Source organism: Engystomops pustulosus, chromosome 2 (assembly GCF_040894005.1).
Source record: "Engystomops pustulosus chromosome 2, aEngPut4.maternal, whole genome shotgun sequence".
Lineage (NCBI taxonomy): Eukaryota > Metazoa > Chordata > Amphibia > Anura > Leptodactylidae > Engystomops > Engystomops pustulosus.
In genome coordinates, this window is record NC_092412.1 from 228,535,092 (window position 1) to 228,562,698 (window position 27,607).

At 42.7% G+C, this 27,607-nt stretch overlaps 1 protein-coding gene across 1 annotated transcript in view; it reads right to left on the reverse strand.

The window, feature by feature from the left end:
• Positions 1–27,607, reverse strand: part of LOC140119422 (LHFPL tetraspan subfamily member 7 protein-like) — a 129,718-nt gene that overhangs the window by 71,442 nt on the left and 30,669 nt on the right. Inside the window, exon 2 of the mRNA XM_072138431.1 lies at positions 4,688–4,826. Coding sequence (XP_071994532.1) covers positions 4,688–4,826 — 139 coding nt within the window. The remainder of the gene's footprint in view (positions 1–4,687; positions 4,827–27,607) is intronic.

The following is a 27,607-nucleotide window of genomic DNA, read 5'->3' on the forward strand; positions in this document are numbered from 1 at the left end:
ACGCTGTACTGAGCTTCTCTCTGCCTCCAGCCCCCACCCTTGCATTCCAAGACAAGCTCACACAGAGACTCACATGTGAGGAGAAAAAAAGCTACAAGCTACAGACAGGTAAGGTCTTTATCCAGGGCAGGGGGAGGGAGGCACATTAGATCTAACAGTGTATGTTGTGGCTGAGAATATAATTGTGTGTTATATGCATTTCATGGTTTTCATGATCTCTGATCTGTCTCATCTCTCTTTCTATGTGTCAGATACTAGTGAATGTTCAGAAACTAAATGAAAGTGTATATAAACCTGAACCCTGATAATATTAGCACATTGTCAGCACACAGCATCTCACAGCACTAGAGGTATCATGAAGTGTCTGCTTAGAGAATCCCCGCCTACACTCCGGAATTTTAAACTGACCATCAGCAATAAAACTGAGTAAAATTGTAAATTTACGGGATAAAAATTATCCTTATTGTGTAAACATCACTAAGGGATTGAAATGTAAGAATTTTCTTTCAAGGGCAAACCTTTTTAATTTCTTATGCCCCACTGAAGTTGCGTCTTGGAGTGTCGGAATAACTGTTCCCCGTTTCCTTGCCATGATATGAACCATAGGTTTGTCATGGCCTTAAATACAGCCCCATGGAGGTCAATCAATACACCCCACTAAGACTGGGACCCCAACTCCCCATGTTGTATGGGAGCCTATGTCCATTTGTCAAATGCTGAAGTTATAGTCACCTCCCCAGGACGGTGATTTCCTGGAAATGAGACGCTGGGTAATAAAGTGATTCTTTGGCCTCCAACCTAAGATACATTTCCGTAACAATAGCAGATCCTTGAACTGAAGACTCTACATGCCGATAATATTAATGAGCGCTGACATTTCACTAAACGTTTCAGTGTTTTGTAGCAGGTGGCAGGGAAATTTATATCCTCCACCTCTAAGAAGCGGCACTCATCCTCACATGTATCATTTCCCAAACCTCTTAAAAATGAAGGGGGAGGGGCAATATATCACTAATTGTTACACTAATTGCCATATGAGGATTTTTTCTTCCAATTCATGGCTGAATTAACGAAATCCACAAATTCGGAAACGCGTTTCAGGTTGCGTCTACTTGGATTGTTCTGCGGTATAGGTTTTTATTTGAAGTGTTATACGGAATGGTCATTTTGTGATTGCTTTTGTCAGGCTGTCAGAGCGTTAGATCAAACACAATGTGACAAATACCCAGCTCTGCTGACATCAGTAGTCACAGCCTTTCCTCCAGGGTTTCCAGATACTATACCGGACTGTGAGAATTTCATACAGAATCGAATATGAACTATTTGAAGATACATTATGCATTATGTATGTGATGTTCTATGTAGACTTTGTTATTTATATGTATTTTTATATATTTAATTCAGATATTATTGAATCTACCATATCAGATACGTTGTAAAGGGAGTATTGGCTATGCATTCCTCAGCCCTGGCTCAATATACAAGCTCTGACCTCAATTCATCCATAATCTTCTCTCTCATTAACCAAATGGAAATGGTAATTTACAGAGCTACTTAGTGTTAGAGCTTTTAAGGTCACAAATATCCGGTACATGTTTCATTCTAAAAGCCAACGCTCCAGTCTGACCCATTATCCTGATCAAAACCACCAGTAAATATTCCGCTGTCGATACTCCAGCGCTCAGTCTTTCTTTTTTGATATAATGAGCTACTTTTTAAGGAAAAGAAAAACCCAAAGTGCTAGACTCATTGATTCCAAGATTTGTCTCATTTTCTTCAGTGAAGTGAAACCGTGCCAGAATCAGCAAGACCTGCCAGGGGCTGTTAAGTCCTTCATATCCGGGAAATACTTGGGTCCGGTAAGAGATCATTTAGAGGACAGGAGTAATGGTGCACATTGGTTGGAGAAGCTTGTCATAGATATGGTAGGTACGTGAGTGTATGGCTGGATAGGAAAGTGCAAAATTAAAAAATTATATATATACACATATATACAGTGGGTACGGAAAGTAATCAGACCCCTTTACATTTTTCACTCTTTGTTTCATTGCAGCCATTTGGTTCAGAACATTTCTGTGACCATTCCAGACTGGCCCAGCCAGAGCCCGGACCAAAACAAAATTGAGCATCTCCGAAGAGCCGAAAATGGCTTCCACCAACATTCACCATCCAACCTGAGGGAACTGGAGGGGATCTGCAAGGAAGAGGCAATCGTATGTGTTTGGGCGATATCCCAACTTGTTGCGGTAAATAAGCACCAAGCAGTTGGAGTTCATTAGGCTGATACTATTAGTCTTAGGGTATATAAGCCCTTTCTCCCTTTTCGGAGCACATGCATCATTCGTCAAGTCAGTTGTACAAGTGTATTGTAGAGTGGGGGACTGAGTGGTATAATAAAATAAAAGACTTTCTCATTCTCGGCCTAGGGGTATGGAGAGGTTTTATTCAATGCCATAGCTGACAATCCCTTGGATCGTGCTGTATTTTATATCCATGATATGGTATCCATGGTTAAAATTGACCTGTACTGGTCCATTGCATATGCATATGATGTAGGACATGGACCCTTATAGAGGGTCAGGAATGATAAATGAAACTGCTGCAGCTTTCCATTTTCATGTATTAAGACCTCTGTCGGGCAAAAGCTGTACTGCCGGGCAACACTGTGCCAAGACCCAAATGTCTGCAGGTTTTAGCGAGTACACAAGCACGGGGCAGGAACACCCCACACGGCCAACTCCGGAGGCGGCTTCACTAGCATGGAAGCAATGATAAATCTCCCCCTGTATTAGGATTTTAGAACTTTGTGAAAAATAACATCTAATGCATAATTTGCATGTCCAGCTACTTACCCTTTATCAGTTTTACTCTCTAGGTAATATGTGTGATGTGAGATGCTTGGCAAATATCTATCCGTTACTAAGCTAAGCTCTTTCCCTTTGCCCCCTTTAAGTAATTTGACATTTCAGAGAGTCTGTCCTTCTTGCTAGCTTGATGGAATTCAAATCGACAAATGTCTTATGATATTGGATTCAAATACTGTATGTGGAAATCTACATGTATTTGCAATGGACATATGTACATGCATCTTAATATGGATGCATCTCTTTACCGCTTATCCTCACATCTGCCACCTGTATGACTACCCAAATATTTCCACCTAAATAAAAAATATATGTAGCATCAGGTCCAGCCTCTCCTATCAAACAAGATCTGTAGGAGTCTAATATAGAGGTAGGAGAATGTTGTGAAATCAAGGTGCTGGCTGTTAGAAGTGTAAGCCAAGACGTATGTTTTTGTTGAGAACGTGGGTTTTAACCACAGTAAATGTGGATATATAGTCCAATTGTGAACAAAGAATAAGAAACAGGGTAAAACATATGCATTAATAAAGCCAGCAATCCATGGTGGTCTTCCAAGAGTTAAGGGACTAAGTAGAGGCATAACTAGGCCTCAATGTGAAATCTGTACCAGGAACCCCCAACTATAAGACGAGACAAAAGTCCCAGGAATCCATTTTATATCAGAAACTAAAGGTAAAATAAAATATCTGAAGCCCCAGCAAGCAATAGGTGTAGGGACCTGTCTTTTAGACTAGGCACAGAGCATGGCCCCCCCCATCTTGAAATCCGCCATATTGGATTAAATGCAGGTTTCGCCAATAGGAAATTGATCTCAAAAGAAGACACAAAAATATCTGCAACATGCACTAATTCCTGCATCACATTGGGAAGACATTTTTTTTAGAGATTCTGACACAGGTCCATAACAATTGGATCCAGCCCCTTCAGTTCTGTGTTCAGCACCAGGAACCAAACATCAAATAGCTGTGCATTACAGAAATACATTTCTGAGGTAATTCTGCTCTGAGATACTACATGTCCGCCTTCCAATTTCCTGGAAAAACTTCTACTTGATCCAGTATGGCTGCTTCCAAGATGGCGGCCATGTTCGGGACATTGTCAGCTAAAAAAAACAGGGCTAGCTGCACATACTAATGACAAACTGCCTCTAGCTCTGTTCCTCTTAGCCCACTGTCAAAATTATTGATGTAGCAGAACATACCGAAAAGCTCTGCAACACTGTGGTACTTGGCGGTCTGATCACCGGCCATATCGTGCAGCGGTCCGGCTTATTCATGATGGGGCCGTCCAAGCACTTCCCTCTCTTCTTTCTCTCCGGCCCTCTCACACTAGTTGCTGGAGGTGACTGCAGTGTGCACCAGGCTTGATGCTGCAGTTACCGCCCCCTAGACGGCCCCCTCATGAATATGCCGATCCGCTGCACGATATCGGTCCGCTAAGTGCCACATTGTGGCAAAGATTATAGTATATTCTGCTACATCAATGATTTTGACAGTGGGTTATATGGAAGAGGGCTAGGGACAGTTTTTCATTAGTATGCACAGCTAGCCTTATTTCTGTAGCTGACAGGTGTCCTTTAACCCCTCCACGCCCATGACTTGCTGGGGTATACAGTTATGTCACTTTCCTTTCCTAGGACTAGGACTTTTGAAAGTCCCCCCTCAGGCTCCTTGGATGTAACTGCATAGACTAAAGTTATGCACAGCAAAAAATCTGTGACTTTATATTAAATGTCAGCCATCTTTGACCTATGTATGAGAATCAAATGCATTTATTCGCACTGAGAATTTTTTTCTTTTTTTAGGCATCAGCCAGACAGTTACCTGCTGCAGTCTGCATGTATCCCGCCAGTGTACATAGCCGTCTTTCACATAAGCCGCTGGGAAGAAACAAGGTCACGATGGCGAGCAGGCAGCTCATAACCAGGAGAGCACAACCTCCGCAGCAGAGCACAGCGCTGGTCTGCAATGACAAAGAAGACAGAGCTTAAAATGTAATTATTAACTCGCACGTTAATACAATGGTCTATGGCCATGTACACATAGGAATAGTCTCATCTGATAAGACGGTGTTGGGTGAGAGGTAGCCACATTGTCCTCTGCTCATTTGCTTCAATTTTCCACCTCCATGACAATGGTGACAGCAACGGCCTAACATATGGTAAGGTTATCAATATGTGATGAATGAACCTACAGGACCTTATGTCCTTGTATGATGGGAAATATGAACACGCTAGTCACATACTGTAATCAGCGGCTGCCAAGTGATTTCAATGGAAGAGGGATTTTGCAACGTGATACAAAATCTGTGTGAACTAGCCAAAATTCATGAATCTATTCTAGGTTATGAGCACATTTTATTCCTAAACAAGTATTTTGGACACAACGTTCGTGCATGTAGAGGGATAAATCCATCCTTTTAGCTATAGGGAGTTTGCAGGTAGCAGTTGCATCCGTGTCCAGAAACCCTAAGGGACCACCTGCCCGATACAAAGACATTAGTATCATAAATGGTACTTGGTACTTTAATAAGTTGGGGGCACAATTACAGATTTTGTATTGGTGGCTCTGTAACAGTACCCTAGTAGGTTTAGGGCTGCATAGGGACAACGTTAACCCTACAGATTTGTCATTAGCATCAATAGGTATGTTAATAGTGTGCAGATAAACATATCTCATGTGTATGGCAGCCTATGAGGGGCATTCCAGGAAGTGACATTGATGATCTATACATAGGATAGGTTTTCTATATCGGATAGGTGGCGGTCCGGCATCAGGATCACTACAAATCTTCTGACCCCGTAACACTGAGATTTGCAGCAAAGGTCTAGTTTTGTTATCCCTGTAGTTGCAGAGGAGATGCTATGTCGCTGAATAGGATCCCCCAGTGTTATGCACTACACAGAGGAGGGCGGGTTTATTCTGCCTTCTTTGTCAGTTTTCAGGCAGAGAAGTCATGGAAATCTCGCCACCACCAGGAAAAATGATGGCCACATCCTGCCTCATTTACTATAGTCTCCTATAGTCAGACCTGGTCTACAAAACCCGCGACCTGCCTCTTGAATATAAAAAAGTGTGACCCGGCAGAGATTGCGCCTGAATCTACAAAGAGGGAATTGGAATTAAAGGGTTTAAAACACTAGTCTTAATAAATTCCCGCTAGAGATTGCATTCTCCCGAATGTCTGCCTCCCACCTGTCTATTATTGATGTCCTATCCAAGGTATAGCTCATAAAAAGTATCTCATTTGAAAACTACTATGTTACTACATGGCGGTATTATTTGACAAATCTATCAGTGTTATGTAGGGAGTACTTGGTAGAATTATTTATATAAACAGTCATGTAGAATTATGTATCAACACACACATATACATATACACTCACCGGCCACTTCATTATGTACACCTGTCCAACTGCTCGTTAACACTTAATTTCTAATCAGCCAATCACATGGTGGCAACTCAGTGCATTTAGGCATGTAGACATGGTCAAGACAATCTCCTGCAGTTCAAACCGAGCATCAGTATGGGGAAGAAAGGTGATTTGAGTGCCTTTGAACGGGGCATGGTTGATGGTGCCAGAAGGACTGGTCTGAGTATTTCAGAAACTGCTGATCTACTGGGATTTTCACGCACAACCATCTCTAGGGTTTACAGAGAATGGTCTGAAAAAGAAAAGACATCCAGTGAGCGGCAGTTCTGTGGGCGGAAATGCCTTGTTGATGCCAGAGGTCAGAGGAGAATGGGCAGACTGGTTCGAGCTGATAGAAAGGCAACAGTGACTCAAATCGCCACCCGTTAAAACCAAGGTAGGCAGAAGAGCATCTCTGAATGCACAGTACGTCTAACTTTGAGGCAGATGGGCTACAGCAGCAGAAGACCACACCGGGTGCCACACCTTTCAGCTAAGAACAGGAAACTGAGACTACAATTTGCACAAGCTCATCGAAATTGGACAGTAGAAGATTGGAAAAACGTTGCCTGGTCTGATGAGTCTCGATTTCTGCTGCGACATTCGGATGGTAGGGTCAGAATTTGGCGTCAACAACATGAAAGCATGGATCCATCCTGCCTTGTATCAACGGTTCAGGCTGGTGGTGGTGGTGTCATGGTGTGGGGAATATTTTCTTGGCACTCTTTGGGCCCCTTGGTACCAATTGAGCATCGTTGCAACGCCACAAATGGCCTCCACAGTCACCAGATCTCAATCCAATAGAGCATCTTTGGGATGTGGTGGAACGGGATATCCGCATCATGGATGTGCAGCCGACAAATCTGCGGCAACTGTGTGATGCCATCATGTCAATATGGACCAAAATCTCTGAGGAGCTTCCAGCACCTTGTTGAATCTATGCCACGAAAAAGTGAGGCAGTTCTGAAGGCAAAAGGGGGTCCAACCCATTACTAGCATGGTGTACCTAATAAAGTGGCCGGTGAGTGTATATATATATAAGATGGAAAGTTCAGAGCAGCACAGCAATCTTGTTGGGTACAAAGTCCATATGTCCTCTGGCAGGAGGGCTTCAATATATATTTTCAAGAATAGGCAGCACTCCAAAGTAGGTGATCAAAAAACGGGGTGTCTTTTATTCCATGTGCGACGTTTCAGCTCAAAGAGCCTTTCTCAAGCATATATTACACAGGCGCTCCCCTACTTAAGGACACCCGACTAAAAGACGACCCCTAGCTACAGACGGACCGCTCTGCCCACTGTGACCTGTGGTGAAGCTCTCTGGATGCTTTACTTTAGTCCCAGGCTGGAATGATCAGCTGTAATGTGTCTGTAATGAAGCTTTAGTGATAATCCTTGGTCCCATTTAAGAAAAAAATGTTAAAACTCCAATTGTCACTGGGGCCAAAGCTACAATTATAAAATATTCAGTTTCGACTAACATAAAATTCAACTTAAGAACAAACCTATGGAACCTATCTTGTAAGTAACCCAGGTACTGCCTGTATATATATATTGTTTCTTACTCACTGCCTAATTTTCTATAAAATCCCGTCTATATGTATCTCTACACACAATAATTTTTTTACTTCTCCTTTAATGAAGTTATTGGGGAAAAAAGACGCAGAAATTCTTGGTAACCGCTGAGGATGAAGCATTATGTGCATAGGAAATGTGACCTTGACGTCTACTGAATGACACTTCAAGAAATCCTCTAAAAGGTCTACAACAATAGGATTGTGTATATTTATAGCTAAACAATAACCACACTATGTGACACTATGTACTTCATGCAATATAATGTTCTATAAAGAAGATGTGTTCTCTTTAGGCTGATTTTCTATGTAATTTGCTACAGTGATGCCCTCGTGGCACAAGCACAACAGAACCAAAATCACATGAAAAGTACAGTGACACCGATTTTCTGTAGGTTCCCCCTGACATTAATTGCTGCTCCTTCCTTTCCATCTGAACTGAAAACCAGGGAAGAGAAAAAGTGAGTAATAGCAAGTTGTCTTCCTCATACAAGTCAGCCGGTAGGAAGCCTGGAAAATGACTTAACAACTTGACCTGCAAAATTGAGAAGAAGCTAATCCTGACAACACAGTTATCTGTATAAGGTATTCAAGGGGTAAAACGTAATGAATACAGACAGATAAGATGAAAAGTGTAAGGTTAGGGTCCATAAGAAGACCTTGCGACCTTGCATGCAATGTCATAATCTTGGTTTAGTGTGAATAGTGTAAGGACAGCCACCAGGCCCAGATTATAGGCAGGGCTCCCGGGGCGCGCACCCTAGGGCTCCCACCATCTTGCCCCCGTCAGCCACCAAACATAAACAGTTGTTGACTTTAAGAACATTAGAGTAAAACTCAAGCCGCCTTCAACAGACACTGACACAGATGTTACATTTATTTGGCATTTCGGTACAATATTCATCATTCATGATTGATTTTCCCATCACTTCTCTTTATGAGCTTTCTTACATCTTATATATGATAAAATTCTCTCCTGTACGCTGATATCAGTGATGCTGATATGTTCTAGAATAATTATTTAATGGAAATACAAAAGTATGGGGTTTCGTCATTACATCCAGAATTAGTTAAAAAGCATTGGGAATGCTTCAGCTACAGAGACACAATACAATTAAACCCAATTTATCATAATGGGGCTTATTTACTAAGTGTCGCAGACCGCATTTTCGTCAGGTTTCCCGATGATTTCCGTATTGAGCCTCATTTAATAGGGGTTTTTGGCGCACATGATCGGATTTTGGCGCAATTCCACCGACTTTCATGCAACGCAAATCGGGGGCACGCAAATTCGGACAACGCATGGGATTTTAAATTCAAATTGTTTCGCAAGACATGCACTTACAAGCACCGGGAAGAAGAAGGTGAACTCCGGTGGACCTTAGCGGGGAAGCGACACATACAGGATCTCGGGCGCATGAGCTATGTGAATCGCGGAAGATCCGAATCCTCGTCGGACAACGCACCTCGAGGATCGCGACGAAACGGGTAAGTAAATGTGCCCCAATGTCCCTGATGAAGCAAAGGTGAAGTGATCACATCATGATATAGTGCGGCAGATATCACATACTAGTCCTGAGGATTATTGCTGAATGAGTTTAAAATATCCTGTCTTACATCCCAGATAAGATATGCGATGTTATATATAGTAGAGAATAATATCGATCGCCACCGGTTTACCACACAAATAACATATTTGCGACAGAAGTGGGGAATTTTCGTAAGAGCTCCTTAACTTTACAGGGACAATAAAAGAATCCACTTCCATTGAAATATGACTTTAATATGAACCGTCGTGAAAGTGGTAAAATCCTGCCGCAGCTTCTATTGATTTTCTTTTAATTTATTGTTTTGCGGGGGTAAAAGTGAAGGTCACTGTCTTGTTAATATGTAAATGGCGCAGAAACCAATACATACCAAATGATAGGAAATACTCTGCAGACCACATAAAATAGAGGATGGTTATTTACACGGACAGGAGGGGAACTGCCTTCTGTCACAATTCGATTTTACCTAAATCTACATTTTTACTTGATTTTCTTGCGGAAATATAAAATGTAACACAGCTTTCGTTTTTCTTGTTGCGCCAACATATTCCATAGAAAAGACTGTAGTTTACATTAGCCCCTATTCAGAAACTAATATCCTTATCCGGAGTGTTCATGTGTTTCATTAGGTAGAAGGGAATATCTATCTACCTGAGAACAAAGGATTAAGCATGTGAACCTCTGCTATTATACCTCAATTCCTGTATGCCCGATTAGGGCTGTACCACACAACTCCATGGTAATAAAACCCCAATTTAATGGTACATATTGAGGCACATTTATTTACAAGGTCATTGGAGTTCACTGAAAGGGCATTGTCCGTGTATAATGCTGCGTGCGGCGATTCACTAAGATCGTTGGCTGAAATCATGAATGTGTCGCTTCCCCCCTAAGGTTCGACAGAATTCACCATCTTTTTTGTGGTGCACTTTTGACATACGGTGTGCGACACAATTTGCAAGTTAAATACCGTGCTAAGTCCGAATAATTCGGACCGTCCAAAGGCACGCCCCCTAATTTGTGTCGCATGGAGGCCAGCGCAGCTGCACCACAAAAAGGGTCGTATGCGCCACAATCCCAGCGCAGACACTTCTTAAATACCTGTACAAGCCGTTTTAGCCATGAAGAACGTGCACAGTCCGACAAAAGTGCACCAAATGTGCCCCAACATGTCAGATCAGTCAAGAGTGGGTTTTTTTCCATTATTTAAATTTTATTTTTTTTATGCAATGATCGACTTGCTGAAAATACGCTAGTGATACACGATAAAGTGGGGTCACAAATGATATAGGTCAGAGAGCCTCCAGGAATCTGGAAAACCCAATGGGGTTTGCATGGAAAAAAAATGAATCTAGACTTTCCCTTCCCTGGACCTCAGTACCCACGACCCTCTAACACTTCTGATTTTGCAAGGCCTCACTGAGCCAGAAATTCTGGGGGGGAGGGGGTGGGGTCACGGTACTTGCTGCTGGGAGACACAGTATGAGGGGAACTGCTGCTGGGGGGCACAGTGTGAGGTAAGCTGCTGCAGGGGAGGGGGAGGCAAGGTATACGCGGAGCTGCTGCAGGGGGGGACTGTATGAGAGGAGTATTGTGACCAAATATTTTTATGGTAAAACACAGGGTCCAAATCAGATAGATGTAACAATATTCCATCTCCTTACAGTCCATGCAACATGATGACTTCTACTTTCATCTCCAGAATAACATGGCACAGATTTCTGAACGTGTCATAGGAATGAGATCAAGGACTGCTGCATAAGCAATCCCCGGGTCAGATTGCTATATTATGGATTGCCAGCAATTCTCAGGTGGCAGTATCATCACATTGTGACTACCCCATGACTGAGCACAGATGGTTCGGAGAGGCAGGCACACTGGGCATATAACCACCAGCTGCCAGGAAACAGATGATTCCTATTGAGATGTTGGATGTACTTAGAAATGCAACTCTTCCAGGCTCTTTTTTTTATGACCGAATTCTGTGTCGCCAAAGGTAACCATAGAAACTGACCTAAAATAACGTCTAAATAACCTAAAATCTCCCCTTCTTCCTTATCATTGACTTGGTGATAAATCAGTCCGGTGTACTCTAGGAAGGAAATAAGTATTTATCCCTCATATTGATCCATAACCCCTTCCCCTCGACCTTAACAAACGTTCATCCTTCCATTTTTCATCTTGTGAATATTTTACCTTTTATGGCTTTTGCCCTATGACCTCCAGTATATCACCAGGTATGTGAAGGGCACATGTACGCTTATAATATGGAGAATTCTCCAATATCCTCTCATCAGTGAACTCTAAATCAGTGATTTTCAACCTGTGTGGTTGAGTGTGCCGCGGGGAAAATTCCCCCGAACTATGGTGCCCCTGTGTAGTGCTGCCGCCGTGCCCCCGTGTTTCTGCCCCATACTTACCTACAAGCCCCGCGTCGGCGATCTGCCCATCTTCTGTAGCTCCTGCAGGAGCTACAGAAGATGGGCCGATCGCCGACGCGGGGTGGGCGGATCGCCATTAGGAGTGAAGGTACGCAGAAGAAGACATCAAGGGTAAGTATATAAGGTTGTTTTTTGTATAGGGAAGGAAGCTAGGGTCTTTTTTTTATTAGTAAATGGAGGCTGGGGCTTTTTATTAGTTAAGGGGGGCCTCTAGGGCCTTTTAATTAGTAAAGGGGGGGGGCTCTAGGGCCTTTTAATTAGTAAAGGGAGGCCTCTAGGGCCTTTTAATTAGTAAAGGGGGGCCTCTAGGGCCTTTTAATTAGTAAAGGGAGGCCGCTAGGGGCTCTTAATTAGTAAAGGGAGGCCGCTAGGGGCTCTTAATTAGTAAAGGGAGGCCGCTAGGGGCTCTTAATTAGTAAAGGGAGGCCGCTAGGGGCTCTTAATTAGTAAAGGGAGGCCGCTAGGGGCTCTTAATTAGTAAAGGGAGGCCGCTGGGGCTCTTAATTGGTAAAGGGAGGCCGCTAGAGGTTTTTATTAGTAAAGGGAGGCCGCTAGGGGTTTTTTATTAGTAAAGGGAGGCCTTTTATGACTGTTTTAGTGTCATTTTGTGCTATTTTGGTTGGTGGTGTGCCCCAGGATTTTGAGGTTGAAAATCACTGGTCTAAATGCATCCTATGCTTGTAGACAAGATGAACAAATGCCAAGGATCACTGTTACTTAAGGGCCCCCTAAAACTTGGGCAATGGGACCTACTATCTCTCAAGGCTTACGGGGCCCATAGTAACACAAAGTTTATAAAGTTTACAATACAAAATGCAAAAACTAAAACAACACTTACAGTAATGTGCAAATTATTGTTTATACCTTTAGAGAAACCCTAAAATTATTACTATACATAAGGCAATGGGTGGAGGCCAGAAATGGAAACCTACATTCTTCTTCTAAAAAGGAAGCTGAGTACAAAACCAAAATTGTTTCTACTGTTGAACCATGGAGGTTCCAAGAAAGTATGTACATAATTGGCGTATAGCATAGCAAAAGGGCAAATTGGGTTCCCATGGGTTTGGCTTTTCCAAGACAGATGGACCCCCCACCAAGCTGCCCATTGTGGCCAGTCTATTTGAATTGCAAAATCGGCCACCCAACCTAGATCAGACGCATCGCCAGCCACTTAGGAATAGATATTCTTGTCTACATATGAAATTCTGTAAAAATTCCTCCATCATGAATATATAAAATCTCCATAAGATTTTTTTTTTATCCAGTATCAAACTAAGAAACAATATACAGTATTGCAAAGTGTGAAAACTTACTGCAATAAACTCTCGTTGTTAGTCCCGCAGAACCCCTTTAAGAGAATCACTTGAGGCGCCTGGCGTTAAGCGGATTAGATTTATTATAAGTAAAGCACTGGCAGATCTGAGGTCTATCTGCTCTGCTTTTCTTACAAGGAATTCCAGAAGCACCTGCTCCATAAACACTCCGAGGTCCAGTCTATAAAATATTCATTTCGATAAATATTTCAACACAAGAAACACCCGCCTCCATGCTTCTACCACCACCGTGAGTTAATTGTTTTTATGGCCATTATGGCCTCTTTCTCCCCGCTGATGGATCTAAGTGGTGGACTAATCTGTTTTCAGTATGACGTCTACTGTAAGTGCGAAACTATGTGTACATTAGATGAGTAATCCTATATATCTATATATATCTACAAAGAGTTGGTATATTCTCTCCGTGTTTGCATGGGTTTCCTCCGGGTCCTCCGGTTTCCTCCAACACTCCAAAACACACTTGTAGGTTGATTAGATTGTGAGCCCCATTGGGGACAGGGACTGATTTGACAAGCAGTGCTGCATAATCTGTGTGCACTATATAATTAAAGGATTATTAGTAATTATTATACTGTATATATATATATATATATTTATATATATACACTCCCAGGCCACTTTATTAGGTACACCATGCTAGTAACGGTTGGACCCCCTTTTGCCTTCAGAACTGCCTCAATTCTTCGTGGCATAGATACAACAAGGTGCTGGAAGCATTCCTCAGAGATTTTGGTCCATATTGACATGATGGCATCACACATTTGCCGCAGATTTGTCGGCTGCACATCCATGATGTGAATCTCCCATTCCACCACATCCCAAAGATACTCTATTGGATTGAGATCTGGTGACTGTGGAGGCCATTTGAGTACAGTGACCTCATTGTCATGTTCAAGAAACCAGTCTGAGATGATTCCAGCTTTATGACATGGCGCATTATCCTGCTGAAAGTAGCCATCAGATGTTACAGGGTACATTGTGGTCATAAAGGGATGGACATGGTCAGCAACAATACTCAGGTAGGCTGTGGCGTTGCAACAATGCTCAATTGGTACCAAGGGGCCCAAAGAGTGCCAAGAAAATATTCCCCACACCATGACACCACCACCACCAGCCTGAACCGTTGATACAAGGCAGGATGGATCCATGCTTTCATGTTGTTGACGCCAAATTCTGACCCTACCATCCGAATGTCGCAGTAGAAATCGAGACTCATCAGACCAGGCAACGTTTTTCCAATCTTCTACTGTCCAATTTCGATGAGCTTGTGCAAATTGTAGCCTCAGTTTCCTGTTCTTAGCTGAAAGGAGTGGCACCCGGTGGGGTCTTCTGCTGCTGTAGCCCATCTGCCTCAAAGTTCGACGTACTGTCGTTCAGAGATGCTCTTCTGCCTACCTTGGTTGTAACGGGTGGCGATTTGAGTCACTGTTGCCTTTCTATCAGCTCGAACCAGTCTTCTCCTCTGACCTCTGGCATCAACAAGGCATTTCCGCCCACAGAACTGCCGCTCACTGGATGTTTTTTTTTTTTCGGACCATTCTCTGTAAACCCTAGAGATGGTTTTGCGTGAAAATCCCAGTAGATCAGCAGTTTCTGAAATACTCAGACCAGCCCTTCTGGCACCAACAACCATGCCACGTTCAAAGGCACTCAAATCACCTTTCTTCCCCATACTGATGCTCGGTTTGAACTGCAGGAGATTGTCTTGACCATGTCTACATGCCTAAATGCACTGAGTTGCCGCCATGTGATTGGCTGTTTTGAAATTAAGTGTTAACGAGCAGTTGGACAGGTGTACCTAATAAAGTGGCCGGTGAGTGTATATGTATATGCATGCATTGTTTTGTATATACTGCCCTTGCTAAAATTTGGATGCAATTCTCTTTTAGTTACAATATGGAGTATATATAACTGCATGGTCCTTGTTGCATCTCTACAGCGCAGAATGCTAGTGATGTAAATTTCTGATTTTCCCATCATGCCTTATGATTGATCACAGGGTGTGTTTTCTTGGCTCCTTGCTGCCCCCTGCTGAGTAATGTACTCTAAATGATCTGCCAAGAAGAGTGTGGGATGGGAAAAAGAAGAGTATACTTCTAGAAAACAGAAACTTTGACCCTGATGTGGACATACTAAAATCAGTGTTTTCCCAGAGTAGATTTGTAATGAGGAGCCGCTGACACTCAATTACACTTTATTATGGGATATTACAACCAGAAAACATAGATAATATCTATTGCAGTGGAGCATGTCATGATTTGTAAGTGGAAAGAGCCATTCACCCCAGGATTTGGTCAAATCTATAATGCTATAACTGGCATTTTTAAAATGTAATAAATCTGACCTACCAAAGGACCAACCTTTCCAGCACTTTAGTGGATGATCCTCATGACTTATGGTCCTTCACAGACCCGAAGTGATAAAGATCCAATGTTTACATGAATGTACAGCTATTCACTGGCCTCAACGGTGTTTATGAGTTGATGATGCTTCCATAGGGCTCAGGGGCTGCATCGGGCGGCACAGGGAAGGGAGGCGTTTAAGCAGGTGAGTAAGGTTTTATTAATGTTCTGTGCTCCAGGAGGTGAGACAGTGTAACAGTCTGTAAAGCCAGACCACAGAGGAGCTAGGGAAGCCCCTTAGGTTCATAAGAATAATTTAACAGTGTAAGTTAATTCTACATTGTAAGGTAAGATGCAAATCACAATGATTTCAGGAACATCCCTATTTTTTATTTTTTTACAATAGAGCAATATAGGATGTAAAGAAACACATAAACAGAATAATATAATAACTAATTAAAGAGATTCTGTCATCAACTTTTACAACAACTACTAGCCCTGTCATGTTGAGTAGGAAATAAACTTTACAGTATTCCCTCCTTTACACAAGTTTAAAAAATTGGCTTCAAATTCATACTCAAATGTGATGTGAAGAGTCACTGCTGCCTGAGATGAGTCATTTTTAGGCCGGTGGCACAGGTGGCGTTTTGAACACGTTTTTGGGCTGTTTTTAAGCAGTCTGTTAAAAAATGCATGCATTTTTGAAAACGCATCTGTTTTTTTTGAAAACGCATTCGTTTTTTCTGTTTTTGTTTGTTTGTTTGTTTTTTTCCCCAATTATCATAATTATCAAACATGCTTAAACTGATTATTTTCTCGGTTCTCTCAGTTTAACATGCTTGCGCCAGATTTCTGTCTAGTTGGACAGTCTAAATCTGCACCAGAACACCCCTTTTGGTGCAAAATTTTGTGGCATGGCGGACACTGTGCTGCCGAGCCACAAAACTGGCACAGCTGTTACCCAAATGTCTTTAGCTGCCTAAACTTCCTGTACACAGGACCTGATGATTTGAAAGATAGGATTTTTATCTTTAATATCATATCAAAATAAAGGTTCTGAAGTCATACCCCTTTTCCAGCTTCGAAAAGTGACTTATCTCAGGCAAAAAGTGATTCTTCTCAGCTCAATTGCATATGCCTTTGGATTCAATTTTTTAAAAATAGGACATTTACTACCCCACCTGTGGTGAAAAATGTAAAATCTGGTAGCATGATACAGAGCAAGAGGAGCTGAACAACTTAATATATGTTTTGTAAAAATCCACACCCACACACTGTGATCTTGTGCTGTAGGAGAAGATCCTATGACAGGGCCTCCCCTGGTTAGAGTTACTCTTTAAACAATCCTGAGAATAAGATATAGACAGGAGTGAGATGTTACACGAAATACTGTGCACCTGATATAAGGTGATGCAGGTGGTAATACAGGAGAAGCTTCTGTACCAGTCTCCAGCTGGCGTGGGAAGAGGCAGGGGACTGTCTTCCTGTGTCTAATTTAGCTTTCCCGGCCCCCGTGCCTCTTCCTTGCTTTGTCACAGCGTTTCCTGATATTTCCCTCATCCCTACGTCTGTCTTCATTAGCGACATATAAAGTTATTGCTCCTCGGGGCTCATATTTCTATCACACAGACAGCATGAGGATGCACCTGCATATTCCAGGCGGCTTATAGGCTGAATCCACACAATCATTCTGCCCAAAATTTGTCCCTCTATGACAATGCAGATGGCAGACTGTGTGAGAATGAGACGGTAAAGGTCGTGACAAGCGTTCGCGGAAAAATGTGTTGACTTTTCACTCAAAAGCTCAAAATGTGATTTATCGGATCGTTTACAGAAAGCAAATATTTGGAGTTCATCTTTGTCTACTTCATATGATAGAGAATCACTATAAATGTCTGCAGTCATCATACACCTGCGAGCCTGGGGAGACCCAGAAGGATTCCCCAACTTACCTCTGAGAACCAATCAAATGGATCCTTTCATTTGTTTTGTTTTAGTTGGACTACAAGAACCGGCCAGGTTACTTAAAGGTACTTAAAGGAAACCTGTCCCCAGATTTTGTACCGTTATACTACTACCCCCTCAAGTAGGGCATGAAATTCTAGGAATCCCTCTTTTATTTGAAAAATCCTCCTCCAAAGCCAAGTGAGAATGAACAGAAGAGTCATATTTGCATAAGATGAGTCAAGTTTTGTGGCTGCAGGGGGAGTGTCACTTCAGTCACCCCTATTTTTGCTCAGAGTTTTGAGGCTGCACGGGAGTGTCACAATCAGGTTTTCCAAAATGTTTTTTTTTTATCATTATAGATTGTATATTAAAGGTGTATTCTCATGTTTCAGATTCATGATATTTTGACAGGTAAAAAAAAAGAATTGGTCATATCAACCAAATGATCAAACCATCAAAATCAAGGGACTCTTACACTGGCTCTCCATGGTCTGGATTCACAGGCTATTACACTGTTTCATCTCCCTCAGTCCCCGCCGATCCTGCAGCAGTCATCCCCTACCTCTGCCTGATATAATCTCAATGCAGCAAAGGAAGTTTCAGCTCACAGCGGGAGGGATGCTGATGCACAGTGAAACAGCCTGTGGATATGCAGCACGGAGGGACTCTAGTAACACCGCCAATCATTAGAAGGAAGCATAACACATGTAAGAAGCTCACCGCAGTCACAGTACCTGGATCTATGAGTATGGCTCCTTCATGCGGCCTACCGGGCCAGTTCTGGGAGTAACAAACAGTCGGGTGCAAGAGGGAGGGGAAAAGCGCTCCTCACCCCTCCCTTCTCCATAGTAAACAGTTTTCACACGGTGTGGTGTGCGCTACCATCAATCAAAGGGATGACAGTATTGCCCATTGATTTGAATGTGGCCATGTGGTACCCGAAGTAAAACAATACGGTACAAGTAGCACATGGCCTTAAAAAAAAACTCTTCTGTGCAAAGGACCTTAGTGTCCCTGATTTATCATACTCGATTTTGATAATTGATTTCCTTAGAGTTTTACCAGGTACAGTCATTGTGTATTGACCAAACTTTTTTAATGATGAGTTTACATTTCCATGATCTCTCCAATGACTGTCTTCATTTCATGAACGACATCATTTTTCCGAAACAATTTTAATTTTACCCGTACTGCTCTAAAAAAAAACCTATGGATCAAGGATCTAACTACAGCAACGGCGACACCTCAACGCGGCTGCTGTGATGTGACAGCTCTCCTTAGCGCCGGCACTAAATAGACTCATCCAGCGCTCAGCATCAAGTGTCTAGTGGGATCCCGGGAAAACATTTGTGCTTGGCAAACTCGGAGACAGAAGTGACAGCCATTATATTTAATGGCCATTATTGTTTGGTGCGTGATACCAGGCAGAAATATAAAGCCATAGGATCTAGCGGCTAAGAGCTGCGGCTGATGGTTTTTAGATACAATATCTGATTGTTCCATCGCTCAATTCCATCCTACCTAAGTGCCATAGACTGCAGGAGGGTCACATCGCTCATCATACAGCCCCATTTCTCTAGCATTAGCACCATCAAGCTAAACCCCCATCACAAAACACCAGTTAACCCCGACTTCTCGGAAGCTGACAAAGTCAATTATTATGCAAGGATGATGCCGACTCCAGGGCGCGGAGGTTAACTGCTACAGTAGGTTAGCAATTATACAGATTTCCATTTGTAATTCTATTGATATTCAAATTTCACGTAACCTTTAATAATGGGTTCACATTACAAAAAAAAAAGAAAGTGCATTTTCCGCAGGATTTTTTTTTTATAAGCAGTGGATGAGTATGAATGTTGGACCATTAAAAGATGTAAAATTAATTAATTTCCTGAATCTCTTTAAAAAATCATAGTGAAGGGAGTTTGCGGTAAACCCCTGGGAAGTAAGAAAAGATAAATTACAATTTTAAAGCTTTTTTTTTATTTGGAAAATGCTAATTTATTTTAACTATAAGTGATTATTACATTAAAGATAAGGAAATTGCATAAAGTCAAGCATGATAAACTAGGGACATTTACTTACAGGGGGTTTACTTACAGGGGTTTTTTTGTCTATGTTGTGGTACAAATTCTGTCCTATTGTGCCAAATGCACATAGGAAAGTGCAAAGTCACTTTAAAATAATGCATTATTTGCTTAGACTAGTTTTCACAATACTGAACAAAATTCATAATTTGAGATTTGGTGCAAATCTACGCTTAGGCATGTGGCACAAAATGACAAATTGTAATGATAAGTTCCCTCCATTGATCCCGGCACTGTGACTGGGTAATCTTTTTACATTTGTTACCCATGACTTATAAAATCAACTTTTAATATTATGCTAATGAACCACAAGGGTTCTGGGGGGCGATACCAGAACCGCTCCCTGCAGTAGATTCATAGGCTGTAACACAGTGTAGGAGTATGTTTCACCCTCCACCTATTTTCTCAGTTCCTCACCTACTGCTCACTGCATAAATGCTGAGTAAGCAAGGGGAAGGGTGGAACAGTGTAACAGCCTTTAAAGCCAGCTCACAGAGGGGCTAGTATCAGGTTCATTAGTATAATTTTTAATATGGATTTTTAGAAGGAAGGAGACAATGGATAACAAATATAAGAAGATTACCACAGTCACAGTGCCTGGATCTGAGTAAGTGTCCCTGGTGTATCATGCTGGGTATTGATGGTAGATCTCCTTTAAAGTTATATTGAGTAAAGTCTATTTGCTTAAGCTACATACATACAAACATAGGAGAATTTATCATGCACTGGGACATTGTGCGCCAAAGTATGCGGTAAGACTGCTGCGCCAGATATATCCAGATGCTCCAGCCTGGCGCAGGCTATAACTAGTGTCCAGGAACGGGGCAACAATGTCCAACTCCAATGCCCAGCACAGTCCCTTTCACCCACCCACACCCACATTGGGTAAAGGTAGTGTTATGGGGTAAAGGTACTATTATTGGCTGTGAGCACAGAAATGTGATTATTTCCAGTCCAAAGTTTAAAAAAAAAAAGAAATGTGATTATTTCAAGATTTGCAGAATTGAAAACTGCTGTACAAGCGCTGATAAATTTGCCCCATAGAATCTGCCAGTGTGCTAGCTGTTGATTCAAAGGCTATCACAAGGATAAATGCTTTTCTATGGGCTCATACACAGCTATAAATGATGTAGCAGGTCTTGGTCATGCCCCTGTCTGTAGCTCGGTAGTCTTTTCTCCAGTCATTGCTGACACGGAATGCAAACAACAAAACGTGGATCCGTTGTTTGCGTCCCGACGTGCATGTGTTGCTGTGCAGGTAGGATTAGTATCTGTTGACAGCTGGGATCCATAGGAGAAGCCAAAAAACATGACTATAAGATCCAAAAAAGTTACCGTACAATAATTTCCATGAAGACATCAGCTTCTTTTCTCCGGCAAAGTTAAAAATGGCTCCAGCATTATTATCTATACAGACAGTCCCCGGGTTACGTACTAGGTAGGTTCTGAAGGTTTGTTCTTAAGTTGAATTTGTATGTAAGTCGAAACTGTATATTTTATAATTATAACTCCAGCCAGAATTTTTTTGGCCTCTGTGACAATTGGATTTTAAACATTTTGGGTTGTCATAAGAACCAGGATTAACACTAAAGTTTAATTAAAGACACCTGTGATAACTGTTACAACTAATTATTATAGCCTAGGGCTAAAGTACAGTAACTTACTAACATCCAGAGGTCCGTTTGTAACTAGGGGTCGTCTGTAAGTTGGGTGTTCTTAAGTAGGGGACCGCCTGTATAAGAAAGCTCAATGGACTTGTGTTGTATTGTTTGTCCATTAATGTCAATAGGGAAGGAGAAAACTACTGGAGATCTATCGGGACTCAAACATCTTCCTAATTTTTTTTCTGAAATTTCCTGTTCTTCTAGATGTTGCAGCTGGCAGGTGTATATAATCTATTATATCCTCCCAATGACCAGCATCCCAGTAACTTTTCTAGGTGACACAAGGTTGCTGTCATTGATTTATGAAGCCATTTTTGTAGACACCATGAGGGTAACAGGTCACAGATTTCATTAGTAATGTCTGTCTTCTATTATCTCCAACTCATCATCGCTGCTGAGAGAATACAGGAGGCCGCGTCGTATTTAACCTTAAACACTAAACTGGGTTACTGTAAGTAGTGTAGAAAAGTCCTATCACTTTAACCCTTTACAGCCATTTTGATGGGGTTGTTTCCATGGAGAGCTCCATTATATGCGTACGTTTACCCATGGAATTAAGTTCCGAAAATCTGCAGTAAATTACAGGTAGGGACTATTGCTTATGGTACTTTTTTAGACTCTTCAGAGCATCTTGGAAAAAAAAAACATTTGGCAACCGTTTTAAAGAGGACATTTCACCTCTTTGCACTCAATATGTTAATTAAGCTCTCTACTGTCAGGTGGGCCGTCCTGGGCTTCAGCAGCAGACATTCTGGGACCACCCATCTGACAGTACAGAGTAATTAGAATATTGGGTGCTGAAAACAATGGCCCTGTTGCTCAGGAAGGGTGGGTCTTGAAGCGAACCTGTCACCACATTTGCACATGTACAGCCAGTGACAGGTTCCTATAGAGCTCTATTAACTGACTGACAACCTTCATTTAGCTAAAAATTTTTTCACTTTACATCCACAGAAATCACCTTTTATCTTATATATTATGGGGCATAAGAGGGGGCGTGTCCTGATGGTCTGGCCCCTCCCATCTAATCCTCCCCATGCCTTATGCCTCCTTACTGGTCACAGTACATGTCATGTGACCAGAGTGACATCATCCCAGGTCCTTTAGACTCTTAAAGGAAATCTACCATTTGGAAATGGTCGTTCTGACCCACACATACCTGCACATAAGTGGAGCTGAGATGATGCAGGAACATATTTTGGTTAAGCATATAATCCGTCCGTCTGTGTCATAGCGCTTGGGCATTAGCATAATAGGGCAGGCATGTAGCATGCCGTCCTTGTCTCCCACCATCCTTCCTCCCTCCCTCACTCCCGAGAGCCGGTAACGTCACCGAGCCCTCAGGGGCATAAGGGTATGCGCATCGCCGGCTCGCAGAGTGGCTGTGCGTACTATTACAGAAGTCTCGTCCCATCGCAAGACTTCAGTGAGGAGACAGCTGAAGTCTCACGGCTGGCTCGCAGGGTGGCTGCGCGTACTATCGCTGAAGTCTCGTGCTATCGCAAAACTTCACCAGTCTCCTCGCCGGAGTGAATCGTGGCAGAGTGCATTATCGTCGGACAATGCACTCTGAACAATGAATTCTGTGAACTCCAAGGAACGGATAAGTAAATATGCCGCATTATGCTGTAAAATGGGCAACATAATATGTATATAATAGTGCACATCCTCCATTCTTTAGTGTGCCAGGTCGGATGCCGGCGCCCCCTGACACTGTGGGCCTAATAGCAGCTGCAATGGCTGCTACCACTGTAGTTACGGTCCTGCAAAAGCCAAGACTGGAGAATTCTGCAGTAATGAAACCTGGAAAAGCACTTTAAGAAAGAGTCGCATAGACCTATTGCAAAAATCATAATCTAAATAGTCATTTCCAATTTATCTGACACTATTCTAAAAAAAATATCCAAATTCCCCATATGGGAGCGTCCCAGCCCTTTATTCATAGTGTTCTTCCGGAGACTTATTATCATTCAGTAGTTATTCTCCTCTGCCTCTTGTCTGACAGCTGTGTGATTTAGTCTGTGTCTAGTTCCTTGCACTGTTTTTCCTCCCTCTGCTAAACCATTTGCATTAAAATTCAAGATCTTCAACTTTCTTAGTGAAAGAAAAAAAAATAGTCACAGCCGCTGAGCAGCCTGTCGATAATCCAGACACTGAATTTAGCCTCCACCATCAAAGTGTTACCACTGGGAGTTCTTAGCTCTTTTAAAAACAAATTACTGGTAACTCCCCACTGAGCCGAGAACGGCCGCGCGCTGTAGATTTAGCACCAAGGGCTCGTAGACAATGTTCTCCACGGATTCTCAGGGTTTTTTTTTAATCCACTTAAATACATGAACCCTTTTGGGCAAACTCCCAGGTAGTGCAGGTTGAAGTTACAGAAGTATCTGGATCCAGGTTACAGATTTGTTATACGAGTCTAAAGTTTTGTCGTGTTACGTGCCAATATAAGCAGGTGTCGCGTGTTTGAATGTGAGATCCCCACACCTGGCGTTCATTTCCGCAGCTCGAAAACATCAGCCTGGCACAGTGAGCTGGCATCGGGACAGAGGAGCGCTGCAAGGTGCCTTATGTCTGGCGGTAATTAGTACATAACCAGGGACCTACCCGGGCTAATCATCAAATAGTTTCTGTAATTGTATCCATCTTGTTGGCTTATTATTAGGAACCGCTGTATTTCCCGCAAGGTTTTACTACATTGTACCTGAACTGAGGCTTCTCCCTATGTGCCAATCAAAAATCCCATCTATTACTCTCTGTTGGAAGAAGGGAGAAGTCTGAGAAATAACAGCGACGAGCCTATCTGTACCAATACATTACACCCCAACATACAGCGCCCTGCTACACCTCTTGCTTCTTAATCAACCCAATAATATGCACAAGGACCCTCCAGGAACCTCGCTGATCAGAATATTCTTAATCCAACAACAGAATAAAGAGCACCATGCACAGTATGGTGGACGAGCTACAATCATCGGGGGCAACACTGACCAGTCGGCCGGATGCTCCGGACCAGGCGTGGCTTACGTTTCATCGCATGAAATAAAGAGTGCAATGGAGTCCCCCATCGCATGTGGAAGCTAAGCCTAAGGGCGCTTACACGCTATGCATTGCGTCATGTTTTTTGATGCGTTTTTTGATGCATTTCACTGGCTTCAGCCTTGATTATATGATAAGGTTACATCGCGTTTTAGCAGATGCAGTGGAAACGGAAGGTAACCTTAGCATGTGATCAAGGCTGAAGGCTTTGGAATGTATCAAAAACGCATCAAAAACTCAACGCAACGCATCGTGTGAAAGCGTCCTTAGGCTTAGCTTCCATCTGCGATGGGGGACTCCATTGCGCTCTCTATTTTAGGAGATCATCAGGTCTCATAAACACAACCATGTTCTCGCCCAGACATGATCCCAGTGCTCCTCACCCCTCCCCTCTACTTATAAAGACGAATGGAAACAATATAAATTCAGCAAAATATAAAACAGGGTCTATACTTTGCAACGCAGCTGCCCGGTTCGGTCCCTGTACAGTGAGACAACATGTGCTCTATAGACCTCCATGGAGCCGGTGATTTGGCAGCAAATTATGTGCCCAGATCACGGATCAGGGCCCAATACGGTTGTGTGAATGAGGACTGACTGAAACTAGAAATGGAAGGTGAACTAAAGGTCTTCTGTTATGACAATTTTGGGATAGAGTTTTCATAGGGGTAGCTATGTGTCATATACTATAGGAGGTTTAGACTTCATGTCATGTCATACGGGCTCTGTGCCAGTGCTTATTAGGCCAAATACTATCATTCATTATTAGTGTTACCAGAAAACTACATTCACAACAACTGCATACTCATACCATTTCCTGATAATGTACCAATTATTATATCACTTACAGATCCCAATGAAGATTGAAGATATAGTTTATTTATTCTAGATAACACTCGAGCAGCTCGATGAGGATCTCGCCCGGAGAAAACCTCCTCCAGTTTCGTAGTCACAAGGATTTATATTATTCAATGTTACTTGCAGACAGTGTGGACTTTGTGGTTGCGATGAAAAGAGGGTCTGTCTATGATTGATTGTATGACGGTTCTGGTCTGTACGGTTATCAGGGAATCAGAGCGCAGGCTGGCAGTGATGGTGAAGTCTGCATGCCACCTTCTGTATGACCCCGTTTGTGCCACTTGGGCATCTTCGGATACGGCGCACTGAAGCACGCACACAGCGATGGTAAATAGAGCATGAAAATGCCATGCCTCTCTCTACAGCATAATTTAGTAATCTTGCCACGTCAGGAAGACAACATTAGCTCCTGAGGCTGCTGAGGCACCCTGTGCATGCAAGCAGGTTTCTCATTAGACTTATTTCCCAGGCCAATCTGACAGCAGACAAACATCACAGAGAACTAAAGACTCATTAGAGATCTAAACAGCCGGCAATATGCCCCATCCTAAATGTTTATGATACAATTAGACTATTTCACTTCTGCATAATCGCTTTACCCTAAAATAGTCTGATTAACCCGACTCGGATGCCAGACGCTCCATGCATCAATGAAGAACTTGCTTATGTGCTATGTGTTACGGATATTGTCATATACATATATATTCTTCTATAGTTATAACTATGAATTATTTAATAACACATGTAATTAAAGGGTTTTTTATTTGATCTTACTGACCTCTTATTAAGAGAGGTCATAAATTTCAGATCTGTGAGACTCCAGGATACTGTACGGTACTCCCACCCATCTTGCTGGACCTCCCCCTGTCACAGTACTGTTTATTTAGTAAGGATCTGCAACACCCTCGCCGATGCAAGGCGGAGGGGTGGTTGTGAATACGTCCCACAGCATGTCACTACATCACACTACATAGTCCTTATAGGACACAAGGGAACATTGCAGTGGTAGATCCTGCCTGGCAAGGCAGGAGTTAACTGTTTTATGTGGTATAAGATGTGTCATCCAATCACATGTATTACACTCTATTCTCTGTAAGCTGAGATGTAATTGGAGGAGTAGCCACCACCTGACCAGGGGAGTTACAAGACCCTGTCAGGAAACTTCCAGAAGAGAGCAGTCTCTCCCTGGAGGGAGAAGAGACCAGTTCTAGCCAGACCTAGGAGTCTGCAGAAGCAGACTGGAATAACCCCAGTCTAAACTCTATACAGCTAGCATACCAGACCAGAGCAGGAAGAGCCTAGCCCCTGCCTGAAGAGTGGAGCTAATAGATAAGAGTTAGTGAGGAAAGGGGTGTCAGCCTACCTTCAAGGGTGATACCTGAAGCACTCCAGGACAAGCTGAAGCTTCCTATTAGGACACAGCTACCTCCCAGCCTGCCCTCTGCATCAAGGCTGGTTGATCTACCTCCTGTGGCTCCCTCCAACTGCATCTCAGCACTCCACTACCCTGTTAAAGGCACGTTGCTGCGGTTCCTGTCGGTTCCAATAAAGAACTGTAAGTTGTTTTTGTTCAACCTCTGCCTCAGTCTGGTCCCTGCTACTACAACTACCATCATCACAGGCACCCTGTCCATCACACAGAGACTTATACTCTAGACACCAAAGGGTTGCCCCAGGGAGATCCGCTATAGCAGCCTCTCCCTCATCATTTCTTGCCAACACCACCCTGCTGGAGACCTGCCAGGCTGTAGGACAGCCCTCCGGTTCCCCATACCAAGCACCGTGACAATAGCGTGCCTAGGCCGCAACCGCCAGCCACTCAGGTACTGCGGGCCCCGGCTGACTCCAGGCCCCGAGAAAAGGCTAGGCCCCGGTGGGGGCTGTTGCAGATCCACCAATAATACAGCAATCTGTCAGCATATTCTGGACTTCTTACATCTAAGAAGTATTTGTGTAGTGTATATTACCCAATATTATATGAGTCTGCCTGTGAAACCTCAACTAAAACAGTTGTTGAATCTGTTGATCCACCTATTGCAGCAAACTGCTCTATTATCAGATCTCTATATAAATCCAGTAAACATTATTAAAGGGGTATTCCCATCTGGACATTTACATTTTATTAAATTCATTTGCCATATGTAAACATTTCTTCAATTGGATGTTAAAAAATAAAATGTTCCTGTGTGAAGATAATTTCTCATAAATGCAGCCATGTTGTCCCTTAGAAACGAGATAGCTTCCTCGGATACGACCACCTCACATTTAGGCAGCAGTGGTCAGACATGCGCTATAGAGTCCTGTCTGACCACCTGGATTCAGCGTTCATTACCACAGGGCGGCTGTGAGACATGCAATAACTCCTGAACATGTCATGTAACATGTCATGTGATTTTTGTGAAATCACTCCAGCAGAGGTGGTCGTATCCAAGGAAACAGTCTTATTTCTAAGGGACTATATCACTATATTTATGGAAAATTATCTTCACACAGGAACA